Source organism: Suricata suricatta, chromosome 13 (genome assembly GCF_006229205.1).
Source record: "Suricata suricatta isolate VVHF042 chromosome 13, meerkat_22Aug2017_6uvM2_HiC, whole genome shotgun sequence".
NCBI classification, from domain to species: Eukaryota; Metazoa; Chordata; class Mammalia; order Carnivora; family Herpestidae; genus Suricata; species Suricata suricatta.
Window position 1 is genome coordinate 4,054,781 of NC_043712.1, and position 25,629 is coordinate 4,080,409.

A 25,629-nucleotide genomic window follows, 5' to 3' on the forward strand; every position below is an offset into this window, starting at 1 on the left:
TGTGCACACACACGGGACTGTGGCTAAAAACAGAAGGGTAACCGTCACCTAAGAGTGTAAACTCCAACTTCACAAGTAGAGTGTCTCTACTGGAGCCCGTAACATGGCAGGAGGGAAGACGGACTTGGAGCCAAGAGCAAAGCAAGACTCCTGCCCTCCCCCCGCCCACCCCCCGCCCCTTCACGGTTACACGGCCTTGGGGCCACTGCTTCCAGCCGCTGCGTTCCCTTCCATCAGTAACGTATGGATACGAGCTAGAATTCTTGTAAGCAGTGGGGCGCCCGGGCAGTTCAGTGGGTTGAGCATCCAACTCTGGTTTTCAGCTCAGGTCATGTTCTCAATTGAGCCCTGAGTCAGGCTCTGTGCTGAGCACATGGAACCTGCTTGGGATTCTCTCCCTCCCTCTCTCTCTGCCTCGCCCCTGCTCACACAGGCACATGTGTTTTCTCTTTCTCAGAATAAATAAATGGACATTAAAAAAGAAGAATTCTAAACATTTTTATTTATTATTGAGAGACAGAGAGAGACAGAGCATGAGCAGGGGAGGGGCAGAGAGAGGGGAGACACAGAAGCAGGCTCCAGGCTCTGAGCTGTCAGCAGAGCCCAACGCGGGGCTCAGACTCACAAACTGTGAGATCATGAGCTGAGCCGAAGTTGGAGGCTTAACCGACTAAGCCACCCAGGTGCCACCCCCAACAAAAAAAAAAAAAGGAAAAAGCTTATAAGCGTCACCATTCTGTTAGCTCAGGACTGACTCTAACCCCTAAGTACAAGTGTGTTTTCTGAGTTGGAATGTCTGCTGTTAATGCAACCTGATGAAGCAAAAGCAGAAGTAATACCTTCAACAGCCATACACTTGAGTTTAATTTTACAACTACCCATTTACAAGTGGCCATTGAGCATTTTTATTGGTTCCCGGTGGTGGTGTCATGGGGGTACAGTTAAGGGAGATTTCTTGCTGAAGCACCGCTCTCAAAATAGTACTGTCATTTCTGATGTTTTTGAATTAACACTCACAAATTGGAATGGCCCTGGGTTGTGTTTTGCATAAGCTTGCGGCATATTGTTTGTTCAAGCCCAGAGATTCCCGTGCGTGGTAGAGAACAATGTGAGAAAGCACCCCGTTGCTGATAGAATCCTGATGATTGATCGCTGCTGCGCCGCCCGTCGAGCGCACACGTGCCCTGTGCCAAGCGCATCTCATACGGTGCTACTCAGCCCGGTGGTGAGGAAAGTATAAGTCTTCTTCCTGTTTTACAGAGGAGGAAACTGAGATCAGAGAGCATGAGACAGTCCTGCACAGCTAGTGAAGAAGGGTTCTGGGGAGCAGGCAGATAGTACTTACTAGGTGCTGTGCTCCGTCCTGAGTCCCCTGTGCGCCTTTTGGAAGCCATTTAGTCCTTACAGGTGCCCATGAGGTTGGTACTGCTGTAGTCCCCTGTTGTCCGTGGGGGAGATGTCCCAAGACCCCCAGGGGGTGCCGGAAGCCATGGGTGGTACCGAACCCCGTATCGGCTCTGCTTTTTCCTACTCGTACATACCTGTGATAGAGTTTAATTTATAAATTAGGCACAGTAGAAGATTAACAACAATGGCTAATGATAAAATGGAACAACTATAACAATGTATTGTAGTAAATGTATCAGGTAAATGTGATTTCTTTCCAAATACTATACTGTATCCCCCTTCTCGTGATGACGGGAGATGATGAGATGCCCGTGTGATGAGGGGCAGTGAGGTGAGGGACGCGGGCACGGTGACGTCGCGTTAGGCTACCACTGACCTCCTGACGCTACGTCAGGAGGAGGATCGTCTGCATCCGGATCACAGTTGACCGTGGCTGACAGACCGCAGATAAGGGGGACTGCTGTGTTGGGTGTCTTTTATAGGTGACGAAGCTGAGGCACAGAGAGGTGAAGTGACTTGGCCAAGGTCGCATAGCTCGTGAGTGTCAGAGTGAAGATTGAAACTTGGGCAGTCAGGGTCCAGAGTCTGGGCACTGCTGTGCCGTGTTGCCCAGCCCCAACATGGTGACTGACAGAGAGACTCCCAAGTTCATGCTTTCAGCCATCTTATGGGGAGTGTGCGGGGCTCCTGCGTGGCCCTTGTGGTTCAGCAGCCAACTTTTGATTTGGGCTCAGGTCATGATCTCAATCGTGAGATCGAGTCCCATATTGGGCTTTGCCCTGACAGCATGGAGCCTGCTTGGGACTCTCTGTCTCCCTCTGTCTTCCTCTCTCTCTCCCCAAAATAAATAAATATAAAAAAATATATACACATATATTAGAAGTGTGCTGAAAGAACAAAGAGTCCTAAGAGTGTTTAAACTTGTTCTTCCTTATATTAGGGACAACACTGAGTTTTTAACCTTATTGCGTGTGACCTGAAATCAGCAAGAATAAAACCTCCTCCGCCTGGTGTTGAAATCTTGAGTCAGGGCCCGTTAACAGCGCGTGCTCCTACTCTCGGGGGTCAGAGCCGCGCTGCAACGCGGATCCGAGAAGCACCGGGGCTCCTGTGTCTCTGACTGTCACCGCTGTCTGTGCTCTCACTGCAGCCTCACCGTTTGAAAGATACTAACGTGAGAAGAGACTTCCCAGGTGGGGGCAGGGAGGAGGGGGACGAAAATCAGTGACATATTTTTAGGAGAAAGTTGAGCTTCCTGACAAGTGGGAGCGGCCCCGGTTTTGTTGTTTAAATGGAATCCGTTAGTATTGGCTGTTTGAGCTGTTTCTTAACTTCAGGATTGTATTTAAGGAAAAGTGAAGCCCAGTGATGCCTTTGAACGTCAGGAAGTCTGAGAGCCTCATCGACGCACAGACTCCTGGGAGGCACATCGGAGCTCTGCATCTTGGCGGCACTGAGCCAGCAGCACTGACCCAGGAGCCATAAATGACAGACAAGGGCCAAGATCGACAGGTCCAGCCTGACTGCCTCGCCTCATGGTTATTGAGCCAATTGCTCGGAAGGTCTTTAGTGGTTTTTCAACTTGAAAAGAACAAATTTGAAATAAATAGATTGATCCATTAACCTGCTACGGGAAGGTTCCCGCTGTGCTTAGTTCCCCCAAGTCATCTCAGATGGGGCTGACCACGCCACGCTGTCATAGATTTCCAGGGCCATGTGTAGACCATAAAATGACCAGTAGCCAGCTTGCTTTGTTTATGGGAGGTGGGCACTTAGTGCCACTGGCCGCGTGCCGGAAGCACATCCCACCGTGTGTGCGAAGCCAGTGATCAGCTGACAGTGACCAGTGGGCAAGTGCTTGCTGGGCTGGAGGCTCCATGAGTACTGTGTTCTTCAGTTAAAAAGAGCACTTGAAGCAATTGTTCAAACCGAACCATTTGAGAATGAGGGAGAGAGCTTCATGAATAATTTATTTTCAAAAGAAAAGATTAGGGATCTCAACTTCTTCACCTTCCCAAACCTTTTTTCCTTAAGTTGAAAATAACCTGCAAATCATAGAGATCCAGGTCAGGAACTCCTAATATACACAACGCAAGTTTATATACTCTCACTTTTAAAAAGCCTTTATTGAGAAAGGTGTATGCATGTAAATACGGTGAGTTTAAAATCAGAAGCGGGCATAGAATCGCTGGAAGGGTTGCAGGATTTTAGATGTAACATCGAGCATGCATTAGCATAGTGCCGTGGGAAAGCTTGAAATATGGTTAATACGTCCTTGTATCGGAGAGGACTCCATCAAAGCCGACCAGTCTGATCCCTGGTGCTTAAGCATTCTGCTTTCCGCTTTCTAAAACGGGCCACCATCTTAGAAGGATTGCACGTCCTTGGTTCAAGGTTTAAATAAGAGAATTTGGGGTGGGGATTAGGTACTGGTATCACGATACCATAACTACCCCCCCCCCCCGCACCGCTTCTTCTTGCTCTTATGTCATTAAAAACTCCTATGGTTTCTGGGGTGCCTGAGGGGCTCCGTTGGTTAAGTGTCCGACTTCGGCTCAGGTCATGATCTCACAGCTAGTGGGTTTGAGCCCCGCATCAGGCTCTGTCCTGACAGCTCAGAGCCTGGAGCCTGCTTCGATTTCTGTGTCTTCTGTTCTCTCTGCCCCTCTCCGGCTCATGCTCTGTGTCTCTCTCTCTTTCAAAAATGAACAAATGTTAAAAAAAATTTTTAAGTTAAAAAAAAAAAACCCTCTCATGGTTTCGTGCCTGATATGCGGCCACAGTGATTTCCCTCAGTGGGTGAAGTTTTCGGTCTTGACATTGAAGAAATTAATCAAGGTGCAGTTGGAGCCTAGTTGCTGCTTCACAGCTGTCCTGACACCTTCACTACCACCAACACCATTATTACCGTCACCGCCATCTCTGCCACCATCATCAGCGTCATCACGGCCGTCACCACCGTGATTTATGGATTGATTACTTGGTGTCAGGCCTAGGCTAAGCATTTAACACTGTACTGAATTCTAACAACCTTCTTTAAAAATTTTTTTAAGTTAATTTATTTATTTGGAGAGAGAGAGAGGGAGCGTGTGCACAAGCAGGGAAGGGGCAGGGGGAGAGAATCTGTCAGCACAGAGCCCGACGTGGGGCTCGGTCCCACAGACCGTGAGATCATGACCTGAGCTGAAACCGAGAGTCCAGTGTTCCACCGGCTGAGCCCCCAGGCCCCGGACAGCCTTCTGAGGGAGGCGCAGCTGTAATGATTACTTGCCCAAGTTCGCCGGAGCCCACGTTTCGCAGCCCTTTCAGCACCCGTGCTGCCCCCTCCGTTCCCTCACGATCAGACCAGAGGGGCGCATGCCAGGCGGGCACTTGGCACCCTCACGGGGTCCGTGTCACAGATTGGAACGCCGTCCAGAACCAAGAGGTATGAGAGCGGGCCTCACTGGCATCACTGTCATCAGTTTCCCAGACTGTGAAAGACCCTCTCACAGAGCCCGTTCTCTCCCGGTTGTCAGGGTAACGCGCTTGGAAACAGCCAGCACACATACGAACAACAGCGAGGAGCCAATGCTTATGTAACAGGAGGAGAAACAACAAAAACTATAAATATGAAACACAGGGCTTGAGTTGGTACTTCTAACGTCAGTGAAAAATTAAATTGGTTTCTGGTTAGGAATAAGTAGATCTTTGTTTTTCAGAAGCATTCATAGAAAACAGATAATATTAAAGTAGTTTAGGCGTCGGGAGGCAGGCGCGAGGGATCGAACCCTGTGCTAAGCGGTCAGCAGCGGCGGGCCGACGAGGGCAGGTTGGTGGGACCGCACCTTGCCCCTCACAGCTGTCGGCCTTAGGAATACTCTTGCCGTGATACCTGTTCCCATCTTTTTTCTCTCCTTGCTCCTTGCGGGGGCTTGTAAAGAGGTCATGGCTAAGATGGCGGGCCTCCCATTTGGAGCCAGTCACACTTGAAAAATATCCCTTGAAATGATCTAACCTTAATTTCTGGCCATTTTGTTTCAGAAATAGTAACCTCAGGGGGTGTTTTTTCTCTACACTGAAACTGAATCTATTTTGAAAAATTCCATTTCCTCTCTGTTGAAATTGACTGGACACGGCTTCTGTGCATGCTACAGTGGCCGTTAGCCCAGAACTCCGTAAAAATGAACTTTGAAACAGTTGGGTAGGACCCAAACAGCAAGTGACGTATGGCCTGAAAATGGTTTCGTTGGACATTATGCTCCAATATTTTACTGGGTCCTGCGGCACAGATTTTGGAAATACATGTTCGGTTTTTTTAAAGTTTTATTTTTGGACTGGAAACTTTTTCACAAACCAAAATAGATGAATCAAGCGTGCTTGAATCAATGCTGAAATGTCATCCGCATCTGCGGAATGAAAATCATTAGCCAGTTACTTGAAATCCACAAAGGATGAAACTGACTTCCTGTGTATGCCATCCAGCTCTTCCCCTTCGCTGAGGGAGAGAACCCGAGAATCGTTCCCAAGGCTGGGTTCTTACTTTGTTCCAGAAATTTTTCAGAAAACACCAAAGCAGGTGTTAGTGGAGCATGGGGTGGCCCCCAGCTTGGGCCACTTTGAGTGCATTGAAGCATACATTTAAACAGAAACTCATTATTCTCCAGAATCTGTGCTTGAAAATAGATCAAGAAGGTTTCCTAAAACCTTGTGGCATAATTTCAATTACACTTAAACTGTGACTAGAATTTATTGTTGGAAAGGTGAGAGTAGATAGGAACAGTGTAAGAAAAAAAATGCACTGGGAAAATACACCAAACAGTTCTTCACATGACACTAAGCGAGGCTCTGAAGTCTGTCCTTTGGAAGAGTTTATGGGTTTATGATGTTTATTGGTAGCCGCGTTTGAAAGGTCTGTGCCCAGGACAGATGCAGGAGGCGTGAGTTCCCGCCCCGGCCTTGCCGCCAGCCAGCCACCCAGCAGGCTTGAGACAAGTCAGCCCACCCCTACGTGCCTTGCCTTCCCTTCCCTTCCGGAAAGTAAAGACCTTGGACTAGATGCCTCTCAGTCGCTGCCCAGCTCCAGAATTATGGGATTCCTTTGGGGGCTGTTATTATAATTCTCAAATCTGTCAATTTATAAAATACATTTCCAAGCACGCATTGATCCTCTAAAGTGCAGGAGCACCAGACACGGCCGGCCACACGTCCCCTGCAGAGAGCAAGCAGAGGCCCCGTGGCCCTGGGGAGTTCTGGTCCCAGTGGCCATGAGCGGACCCTGCTGTCGTAGAGTGGTTTTTTGCTTTTTTAAATGTTTAGTATTTTTGAGAGAGAGCGAGAGAGAGAGAGAGGGAGTGAATGCAAGCAGGGGAGGGCAGAGAAAGAGAGGGGGACACAGAATCGGAAGCAGGCTCCAGCCTCCCAGCTGTCGGCACAGAGCCCGACGTGGGGCTCAAACTCAGAGTTTGAACCCATGGGCCGTGAGATCATGACCTGAGCCGAAGTCAGATGCTCAACCGACTGAGCCCCCCAGGCGCCCCTGGACTCCGCTGTTGTGGTGTGAAGGGGTGCAGAAAGCTGCATCTCCCCAACACCAAGAGCCTGTCGCTGGCTGACAAAGGCAGAGATCGGTCCCGCACCCTCCGTCAGGCGTTGGATCGCGGGGGCCAGGGGCCAGTCGTTATTTACACTGGAGATCTAGGAAGAGTCCTGCTCCCGGAGCTGTAAGCAGGCCCTTGGGACCTTCAGAACAATGATGAAAAGTTGTAGAGTCATGTTCATCAAGCTAAGACACTTTACATTGTTTTACAACAAATACTATGCTACTGTTTTGAACTCAACAAAGAAAGAAACCTTTGAATTAAGGCTGGAAAGTGTCAGAGAGCGTTTCGGGCCGGGAAGAAGTGCTGTTTAGTGGTTGTGCTGTGCATGACCTGAGCCACTCCCCAGACAACTTGCCTTTCTCTCCTCCAAAAGGAGTCCCCACGGTGTCGGATTCCCGCCCGTGCAGCCGTGAGGGCCCTCGCGATGGGCACCGGTGGGCAAAGCCCGCACTCAGGCTAGAGGGTTAAAAATGTTGCACAGCACGAGTTCAGCCTCCTCGTTTTCATTCTCACTTAGATCGGAACAGACCTCCGTAACGCACATTTCTCTCCCTTCTTCCCAACCGTGGCAGGAATGATTCCACCTGTAACTAGGCAGGTGTCAGGTTTTAACCCTGCATGCCTCTACAGGGGTCATTTCCTGGCCTCTCCCGCAGCCTCTCTCCTCTCGGCTGGCCATCCTTCCGCTTGTAAACTTCTGCCTCATATTTCGCCTCCGTGTTCCTGCTGGAACTCTCGCATTATTCTCATCGACCGAGGATAATTGCTCTGTCTTCACTCAGAACTGCCATTAGCATGTCTTAGGACTGTGTCATCTGTCTCATCTCTGCTAGAGACAGACTCTTTCCCCGTCTTGTTACATCTGTATGCACCTTGTTTCCAAAAAGGATTACGGAGTGCGTTCGTGTTCTGTGCATACTCTCTGATTTGTCATCCCTTTATTATTGTTCCCGTCTGTACTGCACCTGTTTTTACCCAAGCGGAATGATTATCTGTCCTTTTACACGTAATCTTCCGCATTAACGCAGCTCCGAGCCGCTGACTTCAACAGCGTGTCGTTGACTCACTGGCAGCGTGATTCACCGCAGCGCCCCTTGTCGGGAACGACCGTGGATCTGAGCAGGGGAAGCGGACCTCGTTGTATCACTGTGAGCTGTGTCCCCAGCTCTTGAGTAATCTGCTCTGCCCGCCGAGAACACGCACACCCGTCCCCTCGACGGTCAGGGCTCGAGTTGCCACGTCGTGGGTGAGTGCCCGGGGTGATACTGGGAGCCTTGCACGGAGCGATTGAGCCGACACAGCCGAATCCGAGTTAGAGCCGCGTCTGCTCTGTTTACAGGAGTGGGTGTCTGGGATTTAAGACCTGATGCTTATTCCCCTGCCTCCACTCCTTCGGCTTCTAAAGCTGTTACCATTTGAATACGTGATTGTTTTTGTCTGATTTTGAGATCCTCAAGTGAAAGGCATTCCCGGTGTGCGCCCTTTACTGACGCGCTCTCTGGACCTCCTGGCCACACCGGGGCAGCCCGCTCGGCCACCGCCCGCGTACATTTGGGAGCTCCTGTAAATTTCCTTGGTGACAGCGTGTTGTTTCCTGGGGTTCTTTTGCCCTAAGAGTTCGTTGCAGGGGTCCTTTCTGGCCACAGGTTCCTCCGGAAGTCCCTGCTAATTGGCCTCCCCCAAACAGTGACGAAGGCCGTGTGTTTTCCGCAGAGCCGCACATGCAGCCGCCCTGCTACGGAGGTGCTGGACGGTCTGAGGGGTCCACCACGAACAGTAGCTCCCAGCTATTTACAAGGCTTAAGGAAGAGGGTATTCCTGTCGGTGGGATTTTCCAGAATAACCACCACATGTACCATTCACAGACAGAGCGTTTTTAGAACTGTGTGATTGTCTTCGTGCAAAGTGCGCTCTGAGGACACGCATACAGAATTGACCAGAGCTAGAAGGACCAGCAGACACCTTCCTCTAAGCCCAGTGGGCTAGGTGCCCTGTCTGCTGCGACCCGTGAGTTAGTAGGAGAGCTGGGGAAGAGCCTGGGCCTTTCCGCGCCCCCTGCCCACACGCTGCGGGTTAAGGAGAAGGGAGGGAGAACTCCCTGACGAAAGACCCAGGTACTTGGATTCCGGGCGGGAGTTTAATGTACTCACTTATCATAGTCGTTATATGACCTACTATTAGTGTGAGAGAGAGAGATCCTAGGCTAGGAAGTGTGTTAATTCTTCCTGTGCACTATCTCCTATAGTCAACCCCCCCCTTCCCCCCCGCCCGCCGAAAGACACTATTATTATCCTACTTCGAGACGAGGCTGAAGCCTGGTGGTTTGCCTCCCTTGGTAGAGCCAGGACTTGAACCCACCCAGTGGGACTCCAGGCTGCATGATGGGAACTGCAGCGCTGCCTTCCTGACTTATTCATAGTTCCCTTTCAGCAGGAAAAGAAAATGCTTTCTGTACAAAAGTGATTTTGAGGGCAGTATCCTGTTTTGGTAGTGATTACAGATCTAAATATACCCAAAGTGTTTTCTACATTCAGATGCACATGAAACGCTTCATAGTCCAGATGGGCCAGGACGGAGGCCAGAAGGGCCTCGCCGTGCGAGGCCGTCCTGCTGAAATTCTGCTGCCGCGGGGCATGCTTGGCATGTGGGAGACACCCACCTCCACCAGTGACGAAGGTGGGCCTGGGCTCCGATGACAAGACGTGATGGTGAAGCCAGCCTTGTGCCTGGGCCTCTGGGCCTCGGATCCCGGAGGACCTGGCCCTCGTGAGCCTCAGGCGCCATGGAGCTCACGGCGTTCCCGACTCAGACACAGCCGACGGCATCAGGGGTCCAGACTCCCCTCTCTCCCCACGGCTCAGTGAAAACCACTCCCTTCGACTCTCATCCCACTAATAATTGAGACTAGTGAGAGAATTCAACACATACCCTAAACGTTTTTCAAAAATCGACTTCGTTGAGGTATACCTTACGTAAAACACACCTGTTTTATGCTGAATGATCTTCGGTTGTCTGTATATACCCCAGCGCGGAGTGATTTGGAATGTCACTTCAGGTTTGCTTCTCTGGAATACATTTCATCCCGATAAATTGTCTTTTACATGTTGCTGGATCCTATTTGCTGGAATTTTATTAAGGAATTTTGTGTCTGTGTTTATGAAGAATAGATTGTAAGGGCCTCGTCTCATCGCAGTTTCAGGGGGGTACCGGCCCCGTTAAGTGAGTGGAGACGCATCCCCACTTCCTCTGTTTCCTGAAACTTTCTGAACGGTTTCAGGAAATTTTTGATAGAATCAACCAGCGAATCCAAGTGGGTCTGGAGTTTTCTTTATCGAGAAAGGTTTTTGATAACAAATCAGGCCTTAAGAAGTAGATATCGAGGCCTCTTAGGTTTTTATTGTTAATCGGTTGTCTAACTTACGCCTCTTGAGGACTGTTCATTCGTCACAGTGGCCGAGTGCGCTGGCGTGATGTCGTTCATAATGTCCCCTTACTAGCTTTCTGCTGTCCCCAGGATCTGAGCGGAATCTCCGCATTCATTCCTGATACTGGTAAACTGCGTCTTTGCTCTCTCTCTTCTTTTTTTCCCCTTGATCAGTCTGGCTAGAGATTTCTCTGCTTTATTAATTTCCTTTCAAATTGTCTGCTTTTGCTCTCAGTGATTTTTCTCTACTTTTTGTCTGTTTTCCATTTCATTTATTTACATGCCCTATTGCCTTCCTTCTCCTTACTTTGCTTTTCTTTTTCTAACTTCTTAAAATGGAAACATGGATCTCTGATCTTTTACTCATTTTTTTTACATATATCAAGCTTTTTTGAAGTATAAATTTCCCTCCAAGCATGGCTTTGGCTGCTTTCTACAGATTTTGATATATTTTTATTATCATTCAGTTCAAGGTATTTTCTAATTTTCCTTGTTATTCACTCTTTGTCTCATGAGTTATTTAGAAGTATGATGTTCAGTTTCTAAATATCTGGGGGGCTTTCCTGATAGATCTTTGTTATTGATTTTTAACTGCAGCTGTGCTCGGGAAACACATTCTGCGTGATTTTTAGGCTTTAGACTCAGCTTATGATCTGAGTGACTTTCCCCTTTGCACCTGAAAAGTGTATATATTATACTCGTTGGGAATGGGGGACATATGTGTCACTCAGGTCAAGTTAGTTGACAGCATGGTTCAGAAGCTCTGTCTTAACTGATTTTCTATCTGCTTGTTCAAGTAAAATACTAAGAAAGGCCTGTGATTGACTTATTAGGAGCACACACATTTAGGATTTGTGTCACCCTTCTGAGCTTTTATTCTTTTCCTTTCTTTGTTTTTTAAATCATTCTTGTGACTTTCCTTTTGTTTATATAAATCACGGACTTTATTCCCCTGAAGTTCTCCCCTCTCCTTCGGCAGAGGCAGCCTTCCTTGGGATTGGGTGCCAGGGGCGCTGAACACGTAAGTTGAGCTCAGAGGGGCACTGGGGGTGTGGGTGAGCAGGTCAAACTGGTTAACTTTATGTCCCCTCTGATTTACAACGCCTAAGAGTTAGTGCAGGATTTGAAAAGACAGCGCAAGATTCTCCCCTTAGGGGAGGAAGCGGTGGGTGTTGGTAGTCTGGCCAAGCCTCTCCGCGCCTGCAGAGGGCGCCCTCTGAGAGTTTGCTCAGGGCGCTCCAAGCGTATCCACCCGTCCCTCTGGTAGGACCCTAGCTTTGGCTCCACGGGGAGAAGTATATCTGGCACAGTTTTAAACTCCTTTAGGAGACGATAGAAGGGATTTGGGGCCAGTGGCCTTACGCGGTGCCGCCTGTGTTGTGTTGTGTCCTGGAGGCCTCCTCCCAGCTCAGAAGTCACGTTCCCAGACACACCCCGTGCCGACAGCCCCCAGGGTGATTGGTCCTCCGCGGCCCTTACTACACGGATTGCAGACCTAACACCCAGCCCCTCCTAGCATGCTTAGCCATTTCCGTATCTCCAGATGTATGCGTGAAGACCTTTTTTTCCTCAAGATATGAAGGTGAATTTAATAAGAATGGGAAAAAAACACAATTTACAAAAACAAGCAAACTCTTTGAACCAAGCTGTTGAATTACCTGCTTTACGTTAAAGGGAGTTTCTCAACTCCGTCATTAACAAGCCGCCTTTGGGATTTTTGCCATAGCCTTTGGTCAGCTGTTCTATTCTTTGCATAATATTTGTCTTAAAAAGGTTTTTTTAATGTGTATATATTTTTGAGAGAGAGACAGAACACAAGCAGAGGAGGGGTGGAGAGAGAGGGAGACACAGAATCCGAACCAGGCTCCAGGCTCTGAGCGGTCAGCACAGAGCCCGATGCAGGGCTTGAACCCATGAACTGCAAGATCATGACCCGAGCTGATGTCGGACGCTTAACCAATTGGCCACCCAGGCGCCCTGCATATTTTTCTTTAAATAAACTCATTTTAAAAACCTAGCCTCGTTCTAGAAATGGAATCGCAGGTTTTATTTGCTCATTATATATTTTTCTATATACACGTACATGTTCAGATTAGAAATGTTCACCCGTCTCTGCCACCTCACATCCCCTCATGTACCGCTTTGCGAGTCTACACCTCACACTGTGGGAATTGTTGATCTTGGGCAAATGTGAATTTGACAGTGAACTTGGAGAGAGGGAGGAGCAGACTGGGACTTAGAGTGGTCTAAGAAGGAATGCTCTCTGCCCGGGGGCTCGGAGGCACTGTCTCCCTCACGAAGAAAGAGGGGGCGAGGGAGGGGCAGGGGAGCCTGGAGCAGCTGTGTCTCGGGGGCAGATCCCTCCACTGTGAGCCCCTTATTCTGGGGGATGCTGTGCCTTTCAGAGCTAGCCGCGGCCACGGTTCAAACATGCCAGGAGAGAGTCGGTGGATAAATGATTGAATTAAGCAGGAAGCAGAGGATATGCAAAGTTTTATCTTGTTACCAGTTTAGACTTTTCATTATCACTGTCACTCTCAATTAACTTAAATATTCTTCAATTTACCGTATTTCTTATTCCAGTGGGGGACTTGCAGGGTGTGCTTTCATGTCCTGTGTTTTGCTTGACAAGGGTCTTCGGCGGTCCCGGGAGGAGAGAAGGCGCAGACAGGTGCAGGGAGGCCACGGGGGACAGCGCGGGCCCTCAGGCACCCAGAGCTGGAGGGAGCAGTGTGGAGAGCGGACAGCAGGGCTGTGACGAGGGTCGAACCCATCCCGGGGGTGGTGGTGCCAGCAGAGGAGGCGCCCTCCCCGCACTCCCCTTCCGCGCCACCTGAGCCTCCCTTCGACCAAACGCATGCGGAAGCCTGTTGCTGAGGCTCAGCGGGTCTGGGCAGGGGACACGGTGGAGAGGAGGGTTGATCTGGAAGGGAGCGTGTCTTTTTGGTGTTACATCCACCCTATGCTCTTTGTGTAAGGCCGTAGGGTGCTTCCTGGCCACCCCCTTTTTTTGAGAAAAAGGCAGAATCGTACATATGAAAGGAACACCGCTATTGCTAACTGCTCGTTTACTGCCGGTGCTCCGCGCTCCGTTCTTGTCGAGTTCTCCCAGGGACCATGCAGAGAAGACAGTGCTTTTCTTCTTTATGCTACAGATGAGGAAACCGAAGCTCAGGGAGGCGAAAGTAACTCGTCTGAGATGAGGGCAGAACCACACGGCGGGCGTCGGAGCAGGGGCGGTGGGGGGGGATTCCTGAGCCCCGGGCCCTGCTCGGCTGCAGGCACTTTGAGGGGTCTCCGTGCAGGCGGTGTGCGTGGCGAGCTCGCTGTGCACCGGGCAGCGTGACGGACCCCGCCTCCCCTTCGCGGGGTTTTCTGTCTGCTGGGAAGGGCACACGTTAAACAGCCACTGTCCCTGTTGTGTGGGGGAGCTTGGGAAATGCACCAGTAAGGACGCCACGGCGCTGGGCCGCTGGTCACTGGGGGTCTGGGAAGAGACTTTTCTGCTGAGGGTTTGGGGCAGCAGAGAGCTGGAGGGGGTCAGGCTGGGGGTGGGGAGTCAGGCAGGGGGCGCTCCAGGCGGCCGTCTGGGGGAAATTCCCCTGAAGCGCTAGTGGAGACCTTCCCCGGAAGATCTGCCTCTGTGTCCGTTATTTCCCATTTGTGTTGTCAGCCCGGCCTGCCTCCTCACCAGCCGCTGTCAGAAAGCGGGGAGCAGAGAGAAGCACCCCCAGTGTGTCTATAAGCTGGTGGGTGGTATTTTCCGGTTGAGAAGTTTTTATGTTTTATAAAAGGAATAATTACACAGTACGGTTCTGCTTACTCTTTATTTTTTATTTAGCTTTGATCCCGTCTGCTTAGCCCAGTCGAGTGCACAGAATGCGTATTAAATGTGTAGTAAGTGCAAAATCGTTGCAGGGACCAGAGACGGGTGGGCCCCAGACTCTCCTCAGGAAGGGATGGTCTGATGAGTGGAAACAAAACTTGTGTCATACAAACACGTTTGTCCCAGGAGAGGGGAAAAGAGTCCCGTGTCTTCCTGGAAGTGTTGGCTCTTTCTGGCCATGTCTGCACTCGCTTAATGTACTGTTACGGCTGGCACAAGCTAGTGTTAGTGATTGTTAGTGTTCTCTTTGGCATTTCTCTCTGTGAGATCTACCATGTATGTTCTCGGGTATCTCAAGTCGGAGAGGAACACGGTCTTGTTCTACACGCGTGTGGTGGATCTGGAGTCAGTGGCACGCGGTCCCCCCGCTAGAGCATTGCCGCGGAGCGCCAGATCTGAGCAGGCTGGTGTGCAGTTAGTGAACCAGGCCCGCCGTGGCCGGGGCTGGGAATTTGGGAAGGGGCGTGGCCTCCCAGCATGCCTTGTGTGTCCTGACCCGCTCCCTGGTTGAAAGTCGGAGGCCCAGGGGGGGCTTCTTCGTGGTGTGACTTGTTCACACACGCATCATCTGAGCTCCAAGTGCCATGTTCCCAGATCTGACTAGAGATGACTGATTCAGTAACTCTTGCTAATTGGTGTTGCCGGAAAGCTCAGGATGAGTTTTTTCTTGTTTGCGTTTTTGGGGGTTCCCCCCCTCTCTTTCTCTCTGTAACATGGAGGGTTTGTATGGGGTAGATGTTGAGGGAAGTTATAATTCTCTTCCAAGCTCAATACATTGTTGAAATGTTTTAGGAAAAGCTGAGGCCCACGGATGTCTGAATAAATTTTTCTTTATTAATATAAAACAAAATGCACACCAAGGATTTGCCCCTGACTTTTGCCTGCCAATTTCATACATTAGTTGAGAGGCGCAAAATCAGAAACCCAACAAGAGAGTGGTGGGAAATTGAACTTAGTTGTCCTGTTTTTCTGGAAGATGGCTCGTAAGCAAGTGCAGCGGCAGCCCTGTGAGGATGGCGTCCCCAGCCCAGCGTCGTCCCAGTGTTGTGTCCCTGGCTCGCTGAGTGGATGGTTCCTGAATGACTGGGAGGAAGGGAAATCATACGTTGATGTTATTTCATTAATACGCTACTAAAATTTTTTCTGTAGTTGTATAAAGAGTCTGCGCAATGACAAAATGAAGTCTGCTTTTCCTGCGGAGCCCTCTCAGGCCTGGGGAGAGAGCCCTGTGGTGCGCGAGAAAGCTCTCCGGTGGGGAGTCAGACGCAGGGAAGGTTCCGGGCTCGGCTCTGCCGCGGACTGTCCTGTTCCCTTGGGCGTGTCGCCCAACCTTCCTGCCCTTTGCAAAGTGAGTTTTGGACTCGCCCTTCCAGCTTCCCGGAGCGGGCGAGCCCGCGGTGACTGCGCTTCTGTCCCTCGGCCATCCCTGCAGCCACCGCGCTCGCAGAGGCCTGGCCCTGGGCGGGTCTGCCGCGCGCTCTAGTCCCCGCATGCCTGTGACCTCGCACGCCGCCACCGGGAGGGAGACAGGCGGGCAGGGTCACGCACGTGTTTCTGTGTGGGACGGTCCGTGCGTTTGTTCCAGCTCTACAGCGTGCAGGGCGGCCTCGGTCTGCTTGCCCAGGTGGCCCCCCGAAATGTGTTCAGGAAACGTGTTCACGCAGCCCAGAATTCCTAAGCTGCTGAGGAGAGAACGGGGGGCAGCTCTGGCCACAGCCTCGTTCTGGGAAGCAGCCCCCCCCCCCCCGACCTCCACGGCCCTCTCTGCTGAGCGTTGCGTCCCCACAGGAGGTGTCGAGGCGTGGAGGGTCTTTCCTGGGAGGGGGATGACCGCATCCTTCTCGCGGGGAGGGCCAGCGAGCAGCGGGGCGGAGGGTGGGGGGAGACGCCTCCGCAGGTGCCCTTGGTCCCGTGCTGCTGCAGCCGCTCTCGGGCCGGCACGCCCGGGTAGAGAAGACCTTTAGTCTTCTCGGGAGGGTGACCTGCGTCCTCCACACGCGCCTCGCAGGTGTCTTGCGAGTGGGAGAAGCCGGACCGAGGTGTCCCGGCTCTGGCTTCAGCGTCTCTCCCGACTGACTGTTGAGTGGCGGGCAGCCTCGCTCCGGTGGGGGAAGTAAACAGGCCCCCCCCCCCCCGGCCGTCCTCTCGGACTTCTCGTTCTGGACAGGTGTGGAGAAAGATCTGGAACCACTTTCAGATTGTGCACATGATTCTCTTTCTGATAGCTCCCCTCGCCCTCCCCCCCACAAAGGCGGTTGGTGAACACATTGAGGTTCCGCGCGGGCGGGGGAGGGGGGGAGGTGAGCGGCGGGCGGGCGGCAGGGGGGGTGAGCGGCGGGCGGGTGCGCTATTTAAGTCTGGTTCGAGCTGCCCAGCGCCTCACTAACACGGGATCCCTGGCCGGAGTCCAGGTTTGTGGGGTGGTTTGGTTGTTTTGTGAGGAGGGGTCAGACTTTAGAGAGCCAAGCCATCTGTCCAGCAAATTATTTTAAGGCTTTCAATAACAAATCGTTTGCCATATATTTTCATGCGTGGAGTAGAAATTTAAGGTCTTGTTGCAAGACCGGTATCTTTAGAGATGTCTTCCGTATTCTGTTTTGTTATCATTTTGCTATTGTAATCCCAGTTTGGTAGCACACATCTTTGTACTAATGTTTCTGCAGAATTAATTAGTTCATTAAAAGCAACGTTTTGAAGCGGGCACGCCAGGGGGGCGGCGCACTGCTGCAGAAGGCTTTTGCTTCTAAGGGGCGTTGAGCTGTCTCCCGCCGCCTCTCTCTGAGGTTTGTTCGCGGAGCTCTCCCCGCGCTGTTGTCAGACCCTTTCGGTGGCGAACGTGATGAGCTCTCCAGCACCGCGAGCTGTGCGGTTTGGCTGTTTCCTAACTGCCTAGTCCGGGTCTCCATGGCTTACTTTTAAGGTCCCGTCTACTCACTCCGCAAATCGTGAAGGGGCGTCTCGGGGGTCCCAGGCCGCATGGCGAGGTGCTGGCATCCAGCATGGAATAGAGCGGCCGTGCCATCCCTCGGAGAATCCTTCTGGGGAGATCGACATTAAGCAAACCATCACTAGAAAAGTTGCTTGGTCCACCCAGAGAAGGAGAAGCGCCGTGAGCAGTTAGGTGGGTGCGCGGGCTGATGGGGCGGAGGACGGTCAGGGAGGGCTCCCGAGGAAGCCCAGGGACTTGAAACGTGAGCTGGACCGACCCGGACTTGGGAACAGAAGCAGTTGTGAGAAGGCCCTTCTGGGCAGAGAAGGCAGAGTGTGCAAGGTAGTGCAGGCCTGCTCAGGGTTGTGGGAGGAGAAGGCCAGCTGGGGGCCTCCTTGGCTCCCTTGTGACTTGAAACGTAAGTTCCCCACCAAGCTGTGTCTCAAGCAGCGATGCAGGAAGCAGGGACCTCTTTCTTGGTACGAGCGAGGGGCTTCTGGGTGATGTGGCTTTGGAGGGCAGAAGTGGTTACGCGCTTCCGGATGACCCCTGAGGTCATGGGGGCAGGTCCTTGACTTTGTCGGGAAGGCGAGGTAACGGTGAGAGGCAGTTGTTCAAACACAAGCAAACCAACAAAGCTGGCCTTGCACCCTCATCATGGCTGCCAGAGAACTGTAGACGGTTGCGTGGGAATGGGCAGACAGCGTATTTTAGTTGTCAGTGCCTTTCTAGAGGGTTCTGTGACCCAGGAAGATTACGAGACGCAGATAGAAGTTGGAGAACCTGAGCGTCTTTTCTGGGTTTGTAGAAAGCCTTCCGGTTTGGGAGGCGGTATTTGTGTGTGATTCCACGAGGCTGCTGAGGGGTGGTCGCTGGAGACGCCGAGTCAGGGGTGGACCAGCAGTCCCGGGCTACCTGGTGAGGTGTGGGACGGGGCGTTTGTGCAGACCGCCTCTTGTCCCTAGATTGACGCGGCCTCTGGTAAGAGGCCCTCTGGGTGCCCAGTGTTCTAGAATTCTCTGATTAACGCCACTGAAAGGAGCAGGCCAAGCTACTTGAAGACAGAAAGAACAAGGCTTACAAGGGCTTCAGAAATTAATGTTAGAAATCTGAGACTGGTGTGATCATTTCTGATGCTGCAAAGACGTTGGCGTCGTTGAGAGTGAAGCTTAGTCCTAAAGAAGCCTTTGGAAAGTTCAAGAAGAATTGTGTGGCTTGCACTGGGAAAAATTGGATCGGAAACCATTGGAAGTCTGGCTGGAACTGGAGAGCAGGGCAGGGAGACTGGATTCTCTAAGCTTCAGAGGTAACATCCTGCCTGAAAATACTGAAGTTCTAAATCAGACCTTGATCTGAACCTGTGATTTCTAGGAGTCTGGGTTTCTAGCCCGATTCTTGGCCTGTCAGCCCGCTCCTCGGCCGAGGGCTTTGGGAGGAGAGCTTCAGGCAGCTCTGCATTTTGAAAGGCCTCTGTAATGTAAATAGGAACGGCAATCTTTCCAAGTTATTACCCTGTTAACAGGTTGACAGATATGTGCAAATTGTGACTCACGGCTCAATTTGGCACTAAATTCATGTCTTTCCGCGCCGCGTCTGCTGAAGTGTAAACTAGTCACCACTGCTGTGTGAGTGCTTGTTTGCCTATATTCCAAAGGTAAAAATTAGAGGAATTTGATGCTGCCACAGACTGGAGTGGAGCATATGGCGGACGCGCAGGAGGAGGGCCCGCTGTTCCTGCCTGTCCTCAGCCCTGCGCTCAGAGGGGGCGCGCCGTGTTGCCGAGCTCTGCGCAGCCGCTGACGGGCCCCCAGGCTGCACGACGAGGACCGCCCCCCAGGCCGACCCCCACCGCGGCGGAGGGAGAGCGACATTTTGTCTCCGGCTTGTTAATCGGACGCTCCTAGCTCTCCTTATTTCTGTCAAGTTCCTCGTGGCGGGTTTGCGTTTTAAAGGTTGGGTGTATCTGAAAATGAAATGTTTTGATTTTTGCTTCTAGGATTTAGACATTGTTTTCCTCAGCTAAAAACGCAGCTGACTTTCTGTCTCTCTCTTTTTGGCAAATACATAATGTCACCTGTAAAAGGAAAATTTGCATCTCCTTTATGTTAGGCGTGTGAATGAAAAACAGTCTCCTTGAGGTTCTTTTTTGCCTCACAAAATCTTTGGCTTGAGTTTGCTGAGCTTTGTCTGAGACCACTGCTTTGGAGAGGACCCCAAAAATGCCGCCCCACACCTCTCTCCCTCCCTGTGCTGATCGGCGTCCTACGTAAAGGAGTCCAGAAGCGTCAGGGGACATTTGTCATCAGCCAGTGTAGAACCCTGGCCCTCACTGAAAGCGAGCACAGTCAGGTCGTTGGTGTGGGACCCTAGAAATCCACACGCCGGACTTGGGTTCTGGCGTCATCACGTAACCTACTCGTTCCCCTATTTCCCTAGCCTAAAGAGATAAGTCTTCCAGAAAGTGTTTTGAAACCTTCAAGGTGAAAGATACAAGAAAGAGCAAATTATGATGTTCCCTTTGCGCTGACGGCCCGCGTTCTCATTTGCATCCTCCTGTCCAGAGCTATGACGGGTATTGATTGAGGATTGGTTCCGAAGACACTGCCCACCCCCAGCTTCATTAGCATATACTTAGCAGTGACCTCCCATCACACAGGACAGTGGACTTTTGCTTCCTGCTGAGTCTGAAATAATTGGGTTTAGACCACGCACACAGATTCAAAACCATATGCAAATGCAGAAATGTTTCCCGGGTCTTGGTGTGGACTTTTGACGTGAAGTTTGCCATGTGTCTCCCGCCGTTTCAAAAACAGTGATGAAACACGAGTTAGCGTCCTACTTTCTTCCTCTTTTCACCTGTTTGTGGCATGTGCACTTAGAGCCAAGGTTGTATCATGAAGCTGTTAACCTAGACGGGGCTGTGGGAGATGATACGGGGTCTTGCTCTGTTCCTCACCATCCAGGGAAGGTTGTTTCTTCGCCCATTTTAAGCCAGCAGAACGTGGGGGCCAAGGGGCTCATGGCTGACTGAGTCAGTAGCGCATGCGCCTCTTGATCTTTTGTGAGTTTGAGCCCCACATGGGTGTAGAGATTACTTTAAAAAAATAAAATCCTGAGAGATGGGCACCATCCTACACTGTTGGCGGGAATGTAAACTGGTGCAGCGCTCTGGAAAACAGTGTGGAGGTTCCTCAAAAAACTACCCATAGAACTCCCTTATGACCCAGCAATAGCACTGCTAGGGATTTACCCAAGGGATACAGAAGTGCTGATGCATAGGAGCACATGTACCCCAATGTTCACAGCAGCCCTGTCAACAATAGCCAAATCATGGAAAGAGCCTAAATGTCCATCACCTGATGAGTGGGTCAAGAAGATGTGGTATATATACACAATGGAGGACTACATGGCAGTGAGAAAGAACGACATATGGCCATTTGTAGGAAAGTGGATGGACCTTGAGGCTGTCATGCTAAGTGAAATAAGTCAGGCGGAGGACAGAAACCATATGTTTGCACTCATAGGTCTAACAGGAGAAATCTAATGGAGGACCAGGGGGAGGGGAAGAGGGAAAGAGAGTTGGGGAGAGAGAGGGACGCGAAACCTGAGAGACTGTTGAATACTGAAAACCGAACTGAGGGTTGAAGGGGGAGGGGCAGGGGGGAAAAGAGGTGGTGGTGATGGAGGAGGGCACTTGTGGGGAAGAGCACTGGGTGTTGTATGGAAACCAATTTGACAATAAACTATTAAAAAAAAATCCTTTAAGAAAAGAATGGAACAGGGCCTCGCTTTTAAGAAGTACTCCTTGTTGCCCCCGAGCAAGGGCACCTTGTAAAGCCTTGCCCTCCCCTTACGGCCTTTTCCAGAGATGGGAGAGCGCTGTTTGGTGCTGAGTTCCTAAAAGCCATCCGTGCTTTGTGAAAGGGTGTCCGTCTCCTTGCAGCCTCCTCTTCCTGGGAGGGAGCGCCCGGCGCCCCCTCCCCATGTGCGTCTCTGGCCCAGTCTGCGTACTGTCCCTGTTGTCCACCACTGGGCCTCTGTGGTCTCCTCTTCCTTCTTCGACTCCAAGTCTGAAACTATACGGAGCGTTTTCTAAGGAAACCTCATAGGTTCATCAGAACAACTACCCCCCAGCTTTCATAACTGATGCATTGGTGTTCACTTATTTTTTTTTTAAAGCTTATTCATCTATTTTGAGAGCAAGAGAGAGAGCAGTGCGAGTTGGGGAGGGGCAGAGAAAGAGAATCCTAAGCAGACTCTGCACTGTCAGTGCAGAGCCTGATATGGGACTCAAACCCACAACCCATGAGATTTCAATCTGAGCCAAAGTCAGACGCTTAAGCGACTGAGCCACCCAGGAGCCCCCGCTGGTGAAGGCTTAATGTCGTCTGCTGTCTTTTGTGAGCCCCTGGTTTAGAACTAAAATCTTTTCATGTTGTGAGTGGAGAGTTAATCTTCCTCTTCCCCCAAGAGAACATAGCTTTTATGTGTCCCTGATCTAATGGTTATGTAATTTAATTTGTTATCTCCAATGGATATGAAATCCAACGCAAAATCCTTAATAGATAGCTTTGCATCTCAGCTATTGTATTATACATCCCCGTTCTATCCACTGCGATCGGGTGGCGAGCACAAATACCGGTATGATTTTATCCCCAAAGGATGTCAGCCAGACCCAGCTCTGCCGATGCCCTGCGCTGGCATCGTCACAGTGAGCCTCCCCTGGAGGGGAGAATTCATCCTGCTAAGAGAAGCGCTTTGTAGAACAGGCCTGCGGTGTGCCAGTGAGAGTATTTGGAATTTTCGAGTCCCTAATATGCGCCAGGCACCATGCTAAGTACTTAATGTCAGTGATTATGAAACTCGATGATTATTAAACCCTAAGAGGGTTAAGTTCCATTTGGGCTAGAAGAAGAGAAGACTCTCTTTCAGAAGAACGTCTCCAGGAAAAATGGAACTGACAGATTGTGTGGCATGTCTGACTGTAGTGAGAGAAGTTTTAGAGTCAGAGAGTCCGGGACAAAATTGTAGTAGGCGCGTAGAAGCCTAGCCACAGGGAAATTAAAGCAAAGCAGAAAGTCGTACAAGTAAATAAATGTACTCATGAGCCATGTGTGGCTCAGCTACTTAAAATATATGCAGAGATTTTAGAATGTACATACAAAATAGTGATTTAAGCAAAAATTATGGTATGAACTTGAATTATTTAGAACCAACAGGCAAACAGGAACTCAGGCATTTAAAACAGAGAATTTAATACAGGGAATTGGCTGTTCAGGCGATTGATGGGAGAAGCCAAACGGGAGACGGCAGAGCTGCTAGAGGAGAGCGGCGGCGGCAGGGACCTGCTGCCATCCGCAGACCAGAAGGGCAGGGGGAAGAGCCTCCGTGTCGGAGCCCAGTGGCCAGCACCGTGACAGAGCCAACGCCTGCTCTCCTATGGAAGAAAGTCCCCAGGTCACGCGTGACAATGAAAACGCCTCCTAGCCGCAACAGTCAGACAACATAAAGAAGTAAAAGGCATCTAGATTGGCAAGGAAGAAAAAACTTTGCCTATTTGCAGATGACGTGATACTATGTATAGAAAACCCGAAAGACCCCCCCAAAAACTGCTAGAACTGATAAATTCAGTAAAGTCTCAGGCTACAAAATCAACCTACAGAAATCGGTTGCATTTCAGTACACCAATAATGGAGCAGCAGAAAGAGAAATTAAGGACTCAGTCCCATTCACAACTGCACCAAAAATAGTAAGAGCGCCAGGAGTGAACTTAACCAAAGAGGTGAAAGCCTGTGCTCTGAAAACGACAAGCCATCGGTGAAAGAAAGTGAAGACGACACAAAGAAATGGAAAGATGTTCCATGCTCGCGGGTCGGAAGAACAAGTATTGTTAAAGGGTCAGGACTACCGAAAACAATCTGCACGTCTAATGCGACGCCCTAGCAAAATATCAGCAGCATTTTTCACGGGCCTAGAACAAACAGTCATGAACTTTGTGTGGAACCACAAAAGCCCCAAAGAGCCAACGCAGTCTTGAAAAAGCAAAGCAAAGCTGGAAGCATGCCAGCTGTAGGCTTCAAGTTATGTTACGTAGCAGCAGTCGTCCAAACAGTGCGGTGCTGGCACAGAGATGGGCATGTGGTCAGTGGCACAGACTAGAAACCCGGACAGAAACGAGTAATTATATAGTCCATTATAATTATATAGTAATTATAGAAGTACAGAAACTGTAATTATATAGTCCATTCGTCTTCAATAAAGCAGGAAAGAATATCCAGTGGGAAGGAGACAGTCTCTTCAAGTGGCGTTGGGAACACTGGACAGCCACATGCAAAAGAACTGGAGCATTCTCTTTCACCGCACACAAAAGTAAATTCCAAGCAGATTAAGACCTAAACGTGAGACCTGAAACCGTAAAAGCCCTTGACGAAAGCACAGGCAGCAACTTCTCTGATGCTGGCTGGAACAAATTGTTTCCAGACAGGCCTCCCGAAGCAAGGGACAGCAAAAATAAACTGTTGGGCTACATCAAAATAAAAAGTTTCTGCACGGTGAAAAAAACAATCAACAAAACTGAAAGGCAACCTACAGAATGGGAGAAGATATTTGCAAATGACATCTCTGATATAGGGTTAGTATCCAAAATATGTAAAGAACTTATAGAACGCCACACCCTAAAAAAGAACAATCCAGTTTAAAAACGGGCGGAAGACATGAGTAGACATTTTTCCAAGGAAGACTCACAGGTGCCCAGCAGACCCGTGAAAAAATGCTCAACATCTCCTCTCAGCAGAGAAACGCGAACCAGTGAGGTATTCCCCTCACACGTGTCAGAATGGCTAAAATCAGCAACGCGAGAAACGACGAGAGTTGGTGAGGTTGTTGCACTGCTGGTGGGAATGCAAACCGCTGTCGCCACCGTGGGAAGCAGTATGGTGGTTCCTCAAAAAATCAAATACAGAGCCACCCTACGGTCCCGCACTCGCACTGCTGGGTATTTACCTCGAGAATGCAGAGTGCTAATCCGGTGTGTACAGCGGCATTGTTTACAGTAGCCCAGTTATGGAACAGCCTGAGTGTCTGTCAGTTGATGGATGGATGAAGAGTAAGTGGCGTACGTGGTGTGGGTCCGTCCGCAGTGGAACATCACCAGCCGTAGAAACAGTGAAGTCCTGCCAATGACCGTGGAGCTGGCGAGTATTATGCTAAGTGAAATAAATCAGAGAAAGACAAATACTATATGATTTCACTCATATGTGGAATTTAAGAAACAAAACAGACGAGCAAAGGGGGTTGAGAGGCTAACGAAGAAATGGACCCTTAACTATAGAGAACAGATAGCAACCAGTGGGCGGGGGGTGGGGGGTTAAATAGGCGATGCGGAGTAAGGCGCGCACTTGTCGGGACGGGCACTGGGTGTGTTTGGAAGGGTCGCATCACCGCCTTGTACACCTGACACTGTTATTACACCGTATGTTAACTAACTAGAATTTAAATAAAAACTTAAAAAAAAATAAAATAAAAAGGTGAGAATTGGCATTAAAAATGTGTCGTGTGCAATGGAGTACTACATGGCAATGAGAAAGAATGAAATCTGGCCGTTTATAGCAGCGTGGATGGAACTCGAGGGTGTTATGTTAAGTGAAATAAGTCAGGCAGAGAAGGACAGATGCCATGTTTTCACTCATGTAGAACAGGAGAAACTTAACAGAGGACCATAGGGGAGGGGAAGGGGAAAAACAGTTAAGGAGAGGGAGAGAGAAAAACCACAAGGGACTCTTAAATACTGAGAACAAACTGAGGGTTGAAGGGAGGTAGGGGAGAGGGGAAGATGGGTGATGGGCAGGGAGGAGGGCACTTGTGATGAGCACTGGGTGTTACATGGAAACCAACTTGACAATATTAATAAAAATTTTAAAAATAGAATATTTTTTTTAAAAAGTATCATGTGGAAATATGGAGGTAAACACCAGAAGAACTCACTAAGAACGGGTTGGCCCTGAAAGGCAAAATGAGGAGCAAGGGAGTTGTATTTTTTGTAAAAAGACCTGTAAACCCCATTTGCCTCCTTGACTTTCTTGCCCTGACAAGCAGGTTGAAGAGAGAAGTCTGTAGCACGTTGTAGATTGTGTGTCTTTGCTCCGGCTCCAGCTCACACATGCGCACCTCTTTTTCCCACCTAGGTATGTTGATGACGTGATCAGCCGCATCGACAGGATGTTTCCTGAAATGTCCATCCACTTATCCAGGCCCAATGGAACATCAGCAATGCTTCTGGTAAGTTCTACCGGACCTATCTATAGGGCCACGTGGAAGAAGACTGGCCTCGAGGCTAGGTCTCTGGTTCTGTGTCCTCGGATCTCGAGAATGGAGATTCAGTCCCAGTTCGGTGGCGAATCGT

At 50.2% G+C, this 25,629-nt stretch overlaps 1 protein-coding gene across 3 annotated transcripts in view; it reads left to right on the top strand.

The window, feature by feature from the left end:
• The window catches only part of MED27 (mediator complex subunit 27), a 216,660-nt gene that overhangs the window by 96,753 nt on the left and 94,278 nt on the right, over nt 1-25,629 (top strand). For all 3 annotated transcript variants that reach the window (XM_029920006.1, XM_029920003.1, XM_029920004.1), the window contains exon 4: nt 25,412-25,505. In XM_029920006.1, the coding sequence (XP_029775866.1) occupies nt 25,412-25,505 (94 nt within the window). The remainder of the gene's footprint in view (nt 1-25,411; nt 25,506-25,629) is intronic.